General features: G+C 34.1%; 1 protein-coding gene across 4 annotated transcripts in view; it reads left to right on the top strand.

Annotated features, from left to right (window-relative positions):
- LRRIQ1 (leucine rich repeats and IQ motif containing 1) overlaps positions 1-14,482 on the top strand; it is a 210,511-nt gene that overhangs the window by 66,355 nt on the left and 129,674 nt on the right. For all 4 annotated transcript variants that reach the window (XM_032874162.1, XM_032874163.1, XM_032874165.1 and 1 more), the window contains one exon: positions 12,792-12,971. In XM_032874162.1, the coding sequence (XP_032730053.1) occupies positions 12,792-12,971 (180 nt within the window). The remainder of the gene's footprint in view (positions 1-12,791; positions 12,972-14,482) is intronic.

Below are 14,482 nucleotides of genomic sequence, written 5' to 3' on the forward strand. Positions count from 1 at the left end.
GACACTTGTTAGAAATGCAAAATCTTGGACATTGTCCATACTCATTTAATGAGAAAATAGGGATGATGTTTAGTAATCTGTGTTTCTTTCTTTTTTTTTTTTTTTTTTTTTTTTTAAGATTCTATTTATATGACAGAAAGAGACAGTGAGAGAGGGAACACAAGCCAGGTGAGTGGGAGAGGAAGAAGTAGGCTTCCCTCTGAGCAGGGAGCCCAATGTGGGGTTCGATCCCCAGACCTTGGGATCATGACCTGAGTTGAAGGCAGACTGTTAATGACTGAGCCATGCAGGCGTCCCAGTAATGGGTGTTTAAATAAGCCCTTTGAATGATTTGATGCACACTAAAGTTTGGAAATCACTGTGTTTTTAAACAAGGACATCCTATTCCTGCCATATACTGTGTGATCCTGGACAAGTAACAACTATGTCTCTGAACCTCACTGGTAAAATGAAATAATAATAGTACCTATCTTATGGGGGTAGTTATGATAATTGAATGGGATAAGTCACATATTTTGTTGGGCACAATTCCTGAAACATGGTAAACATTCAGAAATCTATTTTCCATGCGATGGCTAACCACACTATAGGCTTTTATTAAATCACCAAATATTTAGTGTATGCCTACTATATACAGCCATTGTCCCAACATTTTGGACATTATAAAGGAAATTCTGTGCACTCCATGATTTTAAACCATGTTTATAATCTTGATAGGATATAAAATGTATGCGACGAATGATAGCCATGAAAACTAATAGTGACAGCAAACCCTGTCATAGTGTTTACCTTGTGCCCAGCACTGTTCTCATTTAATATTTACATTATGCCTGATAAAGTAGCTAGCTAGTATTCCCATTTTACAGGGGAAACAGAGTCATAAAAAGGCTAAATAAAATGCCCAAATTTACACAGCTAGCTAATGGAAGAACCAGAATTCAAACCCATGAAATCTGGCTTCAGTTTGTGCTCTTTGACTCTTACATTTCAGTACCTAATACCAAGGTCAGATGATTATTGTAGGCAACACATATGCTTTAGAAATCCCACTTTAATTTACTGTGATGAAGAAAAAATATCTTTGCCGCAGAGTCAGACTTTGGGTTAAATATCAAAAGTTTGATAGGATTTAAAAATCAAATTTAAAAGGAAAAAAAAAAACCCACTTCCGATAGAGGAAATATCAATGAAAAGGAGGCAATGCAAAGGGCAAGGTTAGGCTCTGGTCTATTCAGGTGTAAAGGAGACAGATAGAGGGGGAAACATCTTTGGAAGGAAGTAAGAAATCAAGTGTGTGCATTTACAGTGGGTCAGAGAATGGCCTACTATCTATACATATTACTCCACAGCAACTCTGAGTTGGATTCTGTAATTATTATTCTGATTTTACAGAGATATTTACTGAAGCTTGGATTCCTTGTGATTTTCCCAACTGTGATGTAAGTGTCAGGGAAGGGATTTGAGTTCTAAAGCCTGAAATTTAAATACTTTACTTTACTGTGCCACATGATATATTGCCACTAGATTGTGAACAAGTCTCCTTTATCCAGTGGTCATTTAGAGAGCCTGTAGCATATTAGAAATATGTATGGGCCTTGTGAGTAAACTGGTCAGGTGCATCTAGTTCCACCACTTCCTAGCTGTTTGCCTTGCACAAATTACCTAATCTAGCTATGTCTCAGTGTCTTCATAATCATAATAATAGTAGCTACCTCAGGGTTCATCCATTAAGGTAATATAGGTTGTACCACATAATAACGAACCCAGAGATTTATGTGATTTCATAAATAGGAGCTTATTTATTGTTTATATTGTATCTGATGTAAGTTTGGCCTCTCTAATCTAAGCAGACTCAGAAATTTAGGATACTTCCATTTTGTGGCTCTGTGTCATGTGACTTCAATGTAATCTGACTTTTTTAGGTAGTAGATTCTGGTGAGGGAGGGGAAAGAGGCCACAAAGAAAGAATAATGGACATTTAACCAGTCTGCTCTCAAAAGTGGCATTGATTTCTCCTCTCATATTCTACTAGCTGTAACCAGTCATAAAGTCTAACTAACTGCAGAAGAGGCCAGAAAATGTAGAGAAGAACACAGCCACCAGAGTACGCCAGCAGTCTTTGTGAGGACTAAATATGTTGCTGCATAAAAGCAATTTATAGTAGTGCCTAGCATATAGCATAGTTGGCAAATGTTAGCCACTGTTTAAGGACCTATAGAGAAATTTTGAATAGTTGTATGAAAAGGAAAATAGTGTTTGGGGAAGATTTTTTTTTCAGCCGCAAAGTGCTAAGAGATTAGGGAAAGTAGCTAAATTAAATTTTGTTAGAGAGTCCAGGCATTAAAAGAGGGCTATGGTTTCACTTATTTGTGGAGCTTAACAAATACATGGAGGACATAGAGAGATGGAGAGGAGAAGGGAGTTGAGGGAAATTAGAGGGCAGATGAACCATGAGAGACTATAGACTCTGCAAAACAATCTGAGAGTTTTGAAGGGGTGGGGGGTGGGAGGTTGGGGGAGCCAGGTGGTGGGTAATATGGAGGGCACATATGGCATGGAGCACTAGGTGTGGTGCATAAACAATGAATTCTGTTACGCTGAAAAGAAATTAAAAAAAAAAAAGAGGATGTTCTAGGGAAAAAAATAAAAATAAATAAAAATAAAATCTTAAAAAAAAAAAGAGGGCTAAAATTAAGTAGTGGGAGTGGTCTCAGATTATTGTACAGATTCTTCTAGTTTAGAGCTAGAAGAGTGACCTTAGAGTGAAAATTTCCATACAAGGGAAGAGTAATTATGTCTAAATAATTACTAAATAATCTGCTTGGCAGGTGGTATTATTTATAATGAAAGTATCTGATGGTTTATTTTTTTTAATTTTTAATTTTTTTTAAAGATTTTATTTATTTATTTGACAGACAGAGATCACAAGTAGGCAGAGTAGCAGGCAGAGAGAGAGGAGGAAGCAGGCTCCCTGCTGAGCAGAGAACCTGGTGCGGGGCTCGATCCCAGGACCCCAGAATCATGACCTGAGCTGAAGGCAGAGGCTTTAACCCACTGAGCCACCCAGGCACCCCTGATGGTTTATTTTTACATAGATATTTTTATTTTCCTAGGTAACTATATATGTGTGTATGTGTGTATATAGGATATGTATGTATAATATATATGTATATGATATACATATATATGACATATATATGTCGTAGATGACCAAAATTATTTATTGAAGGAATACATTACAGAATTTTACACTATAATGTGTAAAAACTTGAAAAAAATGCATGTTTCAGACCCTCTCATTTTTCTATTGAATTTTTAAAATTTCAGTTTAGTGATTGAAAGTGTTATTACTTATAAATTGACAATTGATCCTATTATTGATTTGTAGTAATTATCAATGTCAGTTCTACAGCTAGGGTTCTTTGACTTTTTAGGGATCCATAATGTTTGTCAAGTTCCTCATGTTTCCTGAGAAACTGATCTCAGGACAAATTACTAAAGACCTCCTAAATATGTGTCTAGACCTCTTGCCAACTGGGAAAAGGACTCTCTCATTTGGCATAGAAGTAGTAAAGATCTCCATCTAGATATACTAGCTCAAGTTCTGGGGCTGTGTTTTTCTTACATTAGGGTTTAAAACCCTAATCCCCAGGTTTAGGCCTCCTCATTTTCATTTATTTTTATTATTTTATTTTATTTTTTTAAGATTTTACTTATTTATTTGAGAGATACAGTGGTACATAAACAATGAATCTTGGAACACTAAAAAAATTAAATTAAAAAAAATCTAAAAAAAAAAAAGTGAGAGCAAGAGAGAGAGAAAGAGAGAGAATGCTTAAGGGGAGCGAGCAGAGGGAGAAAATCAGGTAGAGCACCAAACCTAACATGGGACTTGATCCCAGGACCCTGAGATCATGACCGAGTTGAAATCAAGAGTCAGATGCTTAGCCAACTGAACTACCCAGGTGCCCCTTTGGGTCCTCATTTTTAGAAAGCAAACCTTAGAATGAAACTTCCCATACAAAAAGTGGGTGTAACTATGTCCAAAAGTCTCTGCTTCGCAGGCCATTTTATTTATAATGAAATACCTGGTGGGTTATTTTTAGGTATAAGTCTTTATTTTCCTCAGTAGCTATATAGACCAAATCTATGATGACAAACAGAAATAAGTGGTTGTGCCCATTATTCAGAGCAAGTTCTTTTGTGGGGGGGGAGCATGGTTTTTCTATTAGGCGTTGAGCAAATAGAACATGAATTCTCTTGCTGATTTGATATCAGTTCCATTTAAACAGCTGCCATGTCACCAGTTGCAGTAACTAGAAACAAACCTATATCCTGAATAATCTTTGAATTTATTTAGGTTTTTTTGCATGAAGAATAAATACTTAGTTTGTTGACTCAAATAGGCTGATAGAGAAATATATTGATATAAATCTATTTACATTTATAAAGATAAATATGCACATTTTACTACTATACTACTAAGTATATATATATACTTAGTACTAAACTAATACACAATATACTTACTAAATATATATACTTTACAGTTTTAAAGAAAATATTTAGTTAGAAATAATATTGAAAGAAAAAGGTAGTACTTATAGATGTACAATTATTTAGGTATTAGAATTTTTATGTTTAAATGAACTTTATCGGACTAGACTCATACCAACTTGAAAATTTTGCTTATCAAATTTCACTTTGATCAGTTGGCCTAATACAGCTTTCATAATTTCAAGAAGAGATTCAGTTATCTAAAGGGTATAAAATCCAGTAATCCATAAAATATGGATTTGTTAATGAAAGGATCAAGTCAAACTTTAAGCAATATGTTCCAATGAACTTTACATAACCCCTTGATACCAACAAAAGGATTAGTTGTAGATTTTCCCAATTGGCTTCTTACTTTTATGTCTGGCCAGTGATAACATGGACAAAACTGATGTACTAAAAAAATCTCTTTTTAAAAGTTAATCTACAGACTCACTTTGGAATCTCCTTTGGGAATGTGTTTCGTTCATTAATGATGAATAGAGTCTCTTAAGTGACAGAATATTCACCAGGAAGTTTTCACTAAATGAAATATTGATTCAGCCCTTTGCTAGGAGGAGCCCAGCTGGAAAAACTAATGTTGAGATCTCACAGTATTCTTATACTTAATTTCCAATATGAATCAACTTTTTACAGCACTTTCTAATATATTCATCATAGACTCTTATAAGGCTACATTTGAACTTAAGGCCAACCCATTTCACTACTAATTTATACAGATCTGAGAACTATTCTTTAAAAAAATAAATTCTTTAAAAAAATATTTAACATAAAACATTAAGTCAAATGTTTATATTTATCATATAAATCACAAATTTAAGATATTGTCATAGTCTTGAATATCTAAACAAGGTAAATTTTTATATCCAAAGAAGTTTCAAATATTCTGACTCAAACTGGGAACATTTTTATATAAAGGTGATGAATTATAACATCAAAATATTTCCCCCCCCAGGAAAATGTTTGTTTTTTTTTTAATTTTATTTTTTATAAACATATAATATATTTTTATCCCCAGGGGTACAGGTCTGTGAATCGCCAGGTTTAAACACTTCACAGCACTCACCATAGCACATACCCTCCCCAATGTCGATAACCCCACCCCCCTCTCCCAACCCCCCTCCCCCTATCAACCCTCAGTTTGTTTTGTGAGATTAAGAGTCACTTATGGTTTGTCTCCCTCCCAATCCCATCTTGTTTCATTTACTCTTCTCCTACCCCCCAACCCCCCATGTTGCATCTCCTCTCCCTCATATCAGGGAGATCATATGATAGTTGTCTTTCTCTGATTGACTTATTTCGCTAAGCATGATACCCTCTAGTTCCATTCACGTCGTTGCAAATGGCAAGATTTCATTTCTTTTGATGGCTGCATAGTATTCCATTGTGTATATATACCACATCTTCTTTAGCCATTCGTCTGTTGGTGGACATCTAGGTTCTTTCCACAGTTTGGCTATTGTAGACATTGCTGCTATAAACATTTGGGTGCACGTGCCCCTTCAGATCACTACGTTTGTATCTTTAGGGTAAATACCCAGTAGTGCAATTGCTGGGTCATAGGGTAGTTCTATTTTCAACATTTTGAGGAACCTCCATGCTGTTTTCCAGAGTGGTTGCACCAGAAAATATTTTTGATGTGGGGCGCCTGGGTGGCTCAGTGGGTTAAAGCCTCTGCCTTCGGCTCAGGTCACGATCCCAGGGTCATGGGATCGAGCCCCACGTTGGGCTGTCTGCTCAGCAGGGAGCCTGCTTCCTCCTCTCTCTCTGCCTGCTTCTCTGCCTGCTTGTGATCTCTGTCTGTCAAATAAATAAATAAATAATCTTTTAAAAAATTATTTTCAATGTGAAAATTCAAGTCCTTTGAGCCACATTCTCTATAATTATTTCCTATAGCTATAATATTGTACATAATGATATCTATATCAATAGCCATATCTAAAATATAGTATTTGATGGCAAATTTATCATTTTATTCCCTTGTTGATCTGGTTAGTTAACATCCAAACAGCTTCCACATAATGCCATTTGTAATATCTAGAAACAAACCTAATGTCCTATATTGCCTTTGGATTTACTTATTTTTCATTATTTTAATTGTCCAGAGCACAAACAGTTGTATTAAATACAATATGCTGGTAGTAAAATATTGATCTTTCCATTAATCTGATAAAGCAAATTATTATATTTTTGCTTCTAAGCTTATATTAGGTTATTTAGTTAAAATAGCTCCTTATTTTGTCAGCAATTATTTCTGAATAGAAAGCTGATTTCTCTGTATATGTGATATGTATTCTGTAACTTTAGTGTTACAAGAATACTTTTCCAAGACACTTTCATATCATTTACACTAAACCAATGGCAATGTTAATCAGTAAGCAGATCATTTGAATATAACTGTCCAGGTCCACAATATCTCTTATTTTAGTAAATTCTGTGACATATAGGACATACTACAAGTTTTCAAGTAAGCTATATTTTTCTTAAAAATATAAAACAATTATGAATGATTAGAACTTCAGTTCAACCTGGAGCTTTAAAGATTTATTTATTTATTTATTTATCTGAGAGAGAGCATGCACATATATGCACATGATGGGGAGGGTTGGGGGGAACAGTGGAAAAGGGAGAGGGGAAGCAGACTTCTGCTGAGTGCAGAGCCTGATGTGGGGCTGAATCTCAAACCATGACCTGATCTGAACCAAACCAAGTCATATGCTTAACTTAATCACCTCAGCCATCCAGGCGCCCTGAGCATCTCTGATTTTAGCACAACTTCTTGTAGTCTATTTTCCTCCCAATGCAATGGTTCTTAATTCTTTAAGGTACATAAGAAAGGCTATATTTTAAAAATGCAAATTCCCCAGATCCCACAAGCAGAGGACTTTGAGCATAACTGGATCTAAAAAAGCATCCCAGGTACTACTAATACAGTAGTTCAAGGACAATCTTTTCAGAGACACTGCCCTGCAAGGTTGAAGATCCACAGAGGGATCTAACCTTGAATTCCCATTCTAGTGGAACTAGAGAGTGACTAAGATAAAAAATAAATGTTTGAGACTCTGTGGCTCTCATGAAAACAGCATGAGTATTTTCTTCCTTTTGTTGACACCTCATTAAATAGGCAAAATAAAACCTGAAAGATGGCTGTTCAAGAGGGTCTTAGTGTTACTTCATCTGCATTATCACTGCGGGTCCACGGTCCTGTTGAAAGTTTTATAGGTCCAACAGCTTACTGTTATTTAACCAGAAATGACTGAACAAAAGAAATAAACAAATCAGGTTTAACTAACTCTTAAGAAATCCAATTTACAGTAAGGAAATCTGCCTTATCTAATTTTCCTTGTAAGATATACCTATTCAAAGACCAAAGCCCGCTATTAGCATACCTCATTCCTTTGCTGGCTGGGTCCATTCTGGAGACCAAGGTATCAGACAGAAATTTGATTGGTACACAAAGAATTAGAACTGTTGGTTATTGTCTAGGGCTAGTTCCATCAAATTATTGAAGGCTTATGTTTGCTTTCTGTATTTTAGGAGATATGATCTAAAGAAATAAGATCATTAATAGGATTAGAGCATCTTTTTAAAACTGTCATGAACACCTATATAGTTTTAATTTTTAATACCCTTTATTACCACATTTCTAAAGCATCTTTACTTAACATCTGGCATTTTATAGCTTTAAATAAGTTTGACATTATAGTCATGTTTTGAAGAAAACTTGACTGGGTACTTAGAGGGAGATTTAGAATGCAATGTAGTTTCATTAGTAATGTAATAAATAACTTGGTAGAATAGAATATGGATAGTTAATCTCTCCCTATTTTAATTATTATAAGATTGAGTTTTTAAAAAAAGATTTTATTTATTTATTTGACAGCCATCACAAGTAGGCAGAGAGGCAGGCAGAGAGAGAGGAAGGGGAAGCAGGTTCCCTGTTGAGCAGAGAGCCGGACAGACACGGGGCTTGATCCCAGGACCCTGAGCTTGATCCCAGGACCCTGAGATCATGACCTAGGCCAAAGGCAGAGGCTTTAACCCATTGAGCCACCCAGGCGCCCCTATCAGCTTCAGTTTTAGAGATTAACCTTTCCTTGCATCAACAATAACTTCAGTCAAAGACTTTATGTTATATTTAATGTTATACCTATTTTATTACCTCTGATTACTTCATTACCTCTGTGGTGAATAGCTATTATCTTAATGAGCATTCTGCTTTTGAACCACATCTTAAAATGAATTGAAACAGAAATATAATATATGTCACTTTTTTAACCCTTTGTGGTAAGTGTGGTAGTTTATGATAGGAGAAATATTGATAGCTTCAAGCCTAAAAAAAGTGTTAAAAAGTTCAAAATATATAGACCCAAATTTCCACTTGATCTTAGTCAAGAGGCCAGGAAATGATGGACCCAAGTTTTCATAACTAGCTTAAACTCTTTAACATTGTAAAATGTCTAATAATTACCTTGAAGAACAAAATCTATTTGTGTTCCCTCTTTCCTTGTTTAAATATCTGTAAGAAGAAAAGGTCTTATTTCTTAGAGAGTAAAGGGAGGTGAAGGTGTGAAATTAATCATGCGTCCCCAGTAAATGAAGAACTGTGGTGTTTTTCTTCTCTTTTTTTTGCTTTAATTTAAGGAGATATATTTATACCTTTCTTGTGATTATCTTTTATTAAGCACTATCAAGATTGTAACTATATGTAGCGATGTGTTATGACTTTAGTTAATCTTTAGAATTTGTGCCTTTAGTGGACCACATCCTTCATTTATATATAAATTATACATAAATATATAAAATGTAAATTATATATAAATTATTTATATAGATATATAAAATTATGTTTTACAACTGTGTTTATATAAATGGATATGTCCACCCTTACTACACCATTTAGATTGAGGGAATAACTGACTGGAGCTTTCCTTCTCAAACCTTAGCATTTTATTTTTATTTATTTATTTATTTATTTTTTAAAAGATTTTATTTTTTACTTGACAGACAGAGATCACAAGTAGACAGAGAGGCAGGCAGAGAGAGAAAGGGAAGAAGCAGGCTCCCTGCTGAGCAGAGAGCCCGATGCGGGACTCGATCCCAGGACCCTGAGATCATGACCTGAGCCAAAGGCAGAGGCTTTAACCCATTGAGCCACCCAGGCACCCCAAACCTTAGCGTTTTAGTAATCTTATCTTGCCATCCTTCATCTAGTTTTTAGGAACTGTAAGTTTGTTTTGTTTTGTTTTATTTAGAAAACTTTTTAAAAAAGATTTCATTTATTTATTTGACAGAGAGAGAGAGAGCACAAGCAGGGGAGAGCAGCAGGCAGAGGAAGAGGGAGAAGCAGGATCCCCTCTGAGCGGGGAGCCCAATGTGGGGCTCCATCCCAGGACCCTGGGATCACGACCCAAGCTGAAGGCAAACACTTAAGCGACTGAGCCACTGAGGCGCCCCTAAAAATCTTTATTTTTTAGAGAAGGTCAAGTTAGCAAAATTAAACAAAAAAAATATAGAGAATACCCACATACACCCTGTCCCCACAGATAGACAAACTCCCCCACTATCAACATCCTGCACCAAATTTGTATACTTATTATAATTGGAGAACCCACACCAACACATTATCACCTGAAGTCCATACTTTACATTAGAGTTTATTCTTGGGGTTGTGTATTCTATGGGTTTTGACAAATGTATGATGACATGTATCCACTATGTTGCAGTATTATGTAGAATAGTTTTCCTGTCCTCAAAATGGTTGGTGCTTTGCCTATTCATCCCACCCTCCACCTTAATCCCTGGCAACTACTGATCTTTTTGCTGTCTCTATAGTTTTGCTTCTTTCGAGAATTTCACATAGTTGGAATTGTACAGCATGTGACCTATCAGATTGTCTCCTTTCACTTAGTAATATGCATTTAAGATTCCTCCATGTCTATTCATGGCTTGATAGCTCATTTCTTTTTAGCGCTAATATTCCTTTGTATGGATGTAACAGTTTATTTATTCTTTCACCTACCGAAGGACATCTTGGTTGTTTCCAGGTTTTGGCAAATGCAGGTAAAGCTGCTATAAATGTCTGTGTGGAGATTTTGGAGCAGACATAATTTTTAATTAATTTGGGTGTATCCAAGGAGCACATTGCTGGATTAAAGTAAAAGTAAGAAACCACGAAACTGTCTTCCAATGTAGCTACACTGGTTCTGCATTTCCACTAGCAGTGAATGAGTTTCTGTTTCTTCACATCCTCACCAGCATTTGGTGGTATGAGTGTTTTGGATTGGACATTCTAATATGTACATAATAGTATCTTATTATTTTATTTTATTTTTTACTAATATCTTAATTTAATTTATAGTTGTCTAATGACAAATGATGTTGAACATCTTTCATATGCTTACTTGCCATCTGTGTATCTTCTTTGGTGAGGTGTTAAGGTTTTGGGCCCATTTTTTAATTGGTATATTTATTTTCTTATTGTTGAGTTTTTTTTTTTACAATTTTATTTATTTATTTGAGGGAGAGAGAGAGAGAGCATGAACAGACGGAGAGGGAGAAGCAGATTCCTAGTGAGCAGAGAGCCCCATGTGGGGCTTAAGACAGATGCTTAACCAACTGAGCCACCCAGGCACCTTTCTTATTGTTGAGTTTTAAAAAATCTTTTTATATTTTTGGATAACAACCCCTTTATCACATATTTTTTCCTAGTATGTGGCTTGTCTTCACATTCTCTTGACACTGTTTTTCACAAGTTTAAGTTTAATGAAATCCAGCTTATCAATTATTTCTTTCTTGAATTGTGTCTTAGGTGTTATATCTAAAAATTCATCATTATACCAGTGTAATCTAGACTTTCTCCTGTGTTATCCTCTAGAAGTTTTATAGTTTTGCATTTTATGTTTAAGTCTGTCACCCATTTTGAGTTAAATTTTCTGAAGAGTACAGAGTCTGTGTCTGTCTGTCTGTATATATGTATGTATTTATCGGCATGTAGATGTCTAATTGTCCCAGCATCATTTATCTGGTATTGTATTGCCTTTGCTTCTTTGTCAAAGATTAGTTGCAACTAGTCTGTTCATGGGGATCTACTTCTGGGCTCTCTCTTCTGTTCCACTGGTCTATTTATCTATTCTTTTGTCAATACCATACTGTCTTGATTACTGTGGCTTCACAGTAAGTCTGAAGTCAAAAGTGTTAGTCTTCCAGCTTTGTTCTTTTTTCTTAAATACAGAATTGGCTATTCTGGGGTGGTATTTTGTTTGACTGGTTTTTTTTTTTTTGCCTCTTTTTATAAACTTTAGGATCAGTCTGTTGATATGCAAAATATTACCTTACTAGTATTTTTAGTGGAATTACACTGAGTCTATAGATCAAGTCGAGAAGAATTGATTTCTTGACAATATTGATCTTCTTATCTCTGAAGATGTCACTGGGCATCTTTCCATTTATTTACTTCTTTGATATCTTTCATCAGTTTGTACTTTTCCTTTTAGGAAATGAAAGTTTTTAACTAAGGGGCTTTATTCATTTAAGAACTCCATTTTATCCCTGTGATCATTAGTGGACTTGTAAAAGAGGCCTGCAGTAACCTTGTGAAAGGTTTGGCAAGTACTTATAAATGGCTAGGTTTGGTGGACAGCTTTTGCTATCTGACTTGGTTTTTCACAGAATTAGGCTTTTAAGTTGAACAGACTTTTGCTGATACCTCAAAGATTTGTATTATTATAATCCTTAGCAAGACTCTGGAAGGAATCTAAGTTTATATTTTTCAGATCATGATAAACAGGGTGATCTCTTACTGGTCTCATTTTAGCCCTATTCTTAAGTATATTTTACCAAGAGAAACAATCAGAATTTGCCTCTACTTCTAAAATAAACATCAAATTTCAGTAAGATTATTATATCACCATCTTTTTAAAAGAGTGTATCTGATATTATTCTTTATATAGTGTAAACTTTTATTTACTCCCAGCCCAAGTTTCCAGCTGCTTAAGTTTCTCATTTGTGTTAAGAAGAAAATTGTTCAATGATTAAGTCTCTAAAACCTAACTTTGTACATGATATGATACTATAAAATTTTTTAAACAAGTTTAAGAGTATAATTTTCTCTACAAAGTTAACAGCATTTTCTGAGAGATACTTTGTGCTTATATTGTTTAAGTAATAGGTACATGGTTATTTTAGATATAAACTCTCCTTTCCAAGATGATTAATTTTTTTTCTGCTTTCAATAGGGATTTTCTACTTAAAGTGTTACCAGCTCTAAGAATCCTCAATGGCGAAATGCTAAACTCTTATTCAGAAAGGCATACTGAAGGATACTATGAGCCAGAATTAGGACATTTTGTGATACTTTGTCAGTCTCAGATTCAAGAATTCAACTCACTAGTTGAAAGCTATATTAATGGAAAAGGGTAAGACTATTCACTTCTCCATGTCAAAATTTAAAGAAATAATTCAGTATCTGTATATAATTTAAAAATACTCTGATTAACACAATGACACATTTTTTGAATTAAGACTGTGTGTTTTAGGGATATTTTCCCTTAAAAACATAATTCGAATTATAGTTTAAATGCTAAAGTATTAGTTATAATAAGTGAAGTCATAAGGATAATTTCAAGACAAGAATCAAACATCCATTCAGTCATTCATTCAATTAATCAGTCATAAATTTGTTTGACCATTATTGTAGGCAAGACACAATAATAAGCTAAGTATTACACATTATCCTTAATTCACAGATTAACATAAGAGAAAATTAGACAAATAGTTACAATGGAGCAAGGCAAATTTTATAAGTATAACATTTATTATATATTAAGATATATTGTATATATATATTATATTTATGTATTAAAATATTAGGCGAGCAGAGTAGAGAAAAGTAGTCAACACATGCACATATTCAGAGGAACAGAAGCTAAGAGTAGAGACCTAAGCAGATATAAAAGAAAGAGAACTTCCCACTCCCCATCCCAAATTAGGAATGTGTTAATGTGAAAGAATTACAGGTGATCTTTCTCTAACTGTATTTTCTAATTTGCATTACCCCAGAAAACACAAATAAAAAAGAAAACAATTTCATATTTCACTTGTGGTGACCCTTCATTATAACTGAATTGTAACTGTAATATGTCTTTCCAAATACCTAAACTTAATCATTAAATTGCAGTCTTTAATATTGCTCTTCACATATTTATATTTGCTCATCTATATAAGATTTGTTTTCCATTTAACTGTTTTTAATTTAATCTATTCAGATTAAAAACAAATCTCACAGCTTTAAAAATAATGCCAATTGTTATATATAATTAATGTTTGCTTTTGACAAATTCTAAGATTATTTACATTTATCTTTGTGGAAAAACTAAACTTATATTTCTTTGTATATGTGTGGTAATGTAGAATTTTTTTGTGTAAAGATGACCCTAATATCCCTCATGTTGAAACAGATTCCTCAATTCCTTTGTATAACCCCTTGTCATTGCAACATGTTTCATTTTGGCATTGATCATGGAAAATAGACTATATTTTACATTAATAATCAATGGTGGTGAATTCAACACCAATCCTACACACTAAATATTCTTATATCAAGTTGAACCTTTTCTGCATTATTAGCCACCAAAATGAATGAAATACAAAACATTGAAAGTACATTGGAGGAGCCTATGCTAATGTCTAATATTACTTCTCTGAACTCAGGACTGTTTATCTCCACAGTTTACTTTCATTTTGTATGGTTAAAAGTTTTATATTTATATATATGCTTATATATATGGTCAAAGTTTTATGTTTATTTATATCCTGCATGTTTCAGAAAAAAAAAATAAGGCAGCTTGTTGGCTATATATTAAATACTGTCAAGAAAATAAACATTGGAAGTAAGTAAATTCTTAAAAATAAAATAAGGGAAGATAAG

This window comes from Lontra canadensis, unplaced genomic scaffold, assembly GCF_010015895.1.
Source record: "Lontra canadensis isolate GAN:19392208 unplaced genomic scaffold, GSC_riverotter_1.0 scaffold52, whole genome shotgun sequence".
Classification (NCBI taxonomy): Eukaryota; Metazoa; Chordata; class Mammalia; order Carnivora; family Mustelidae; genus Lontra; species Lontra canadensis.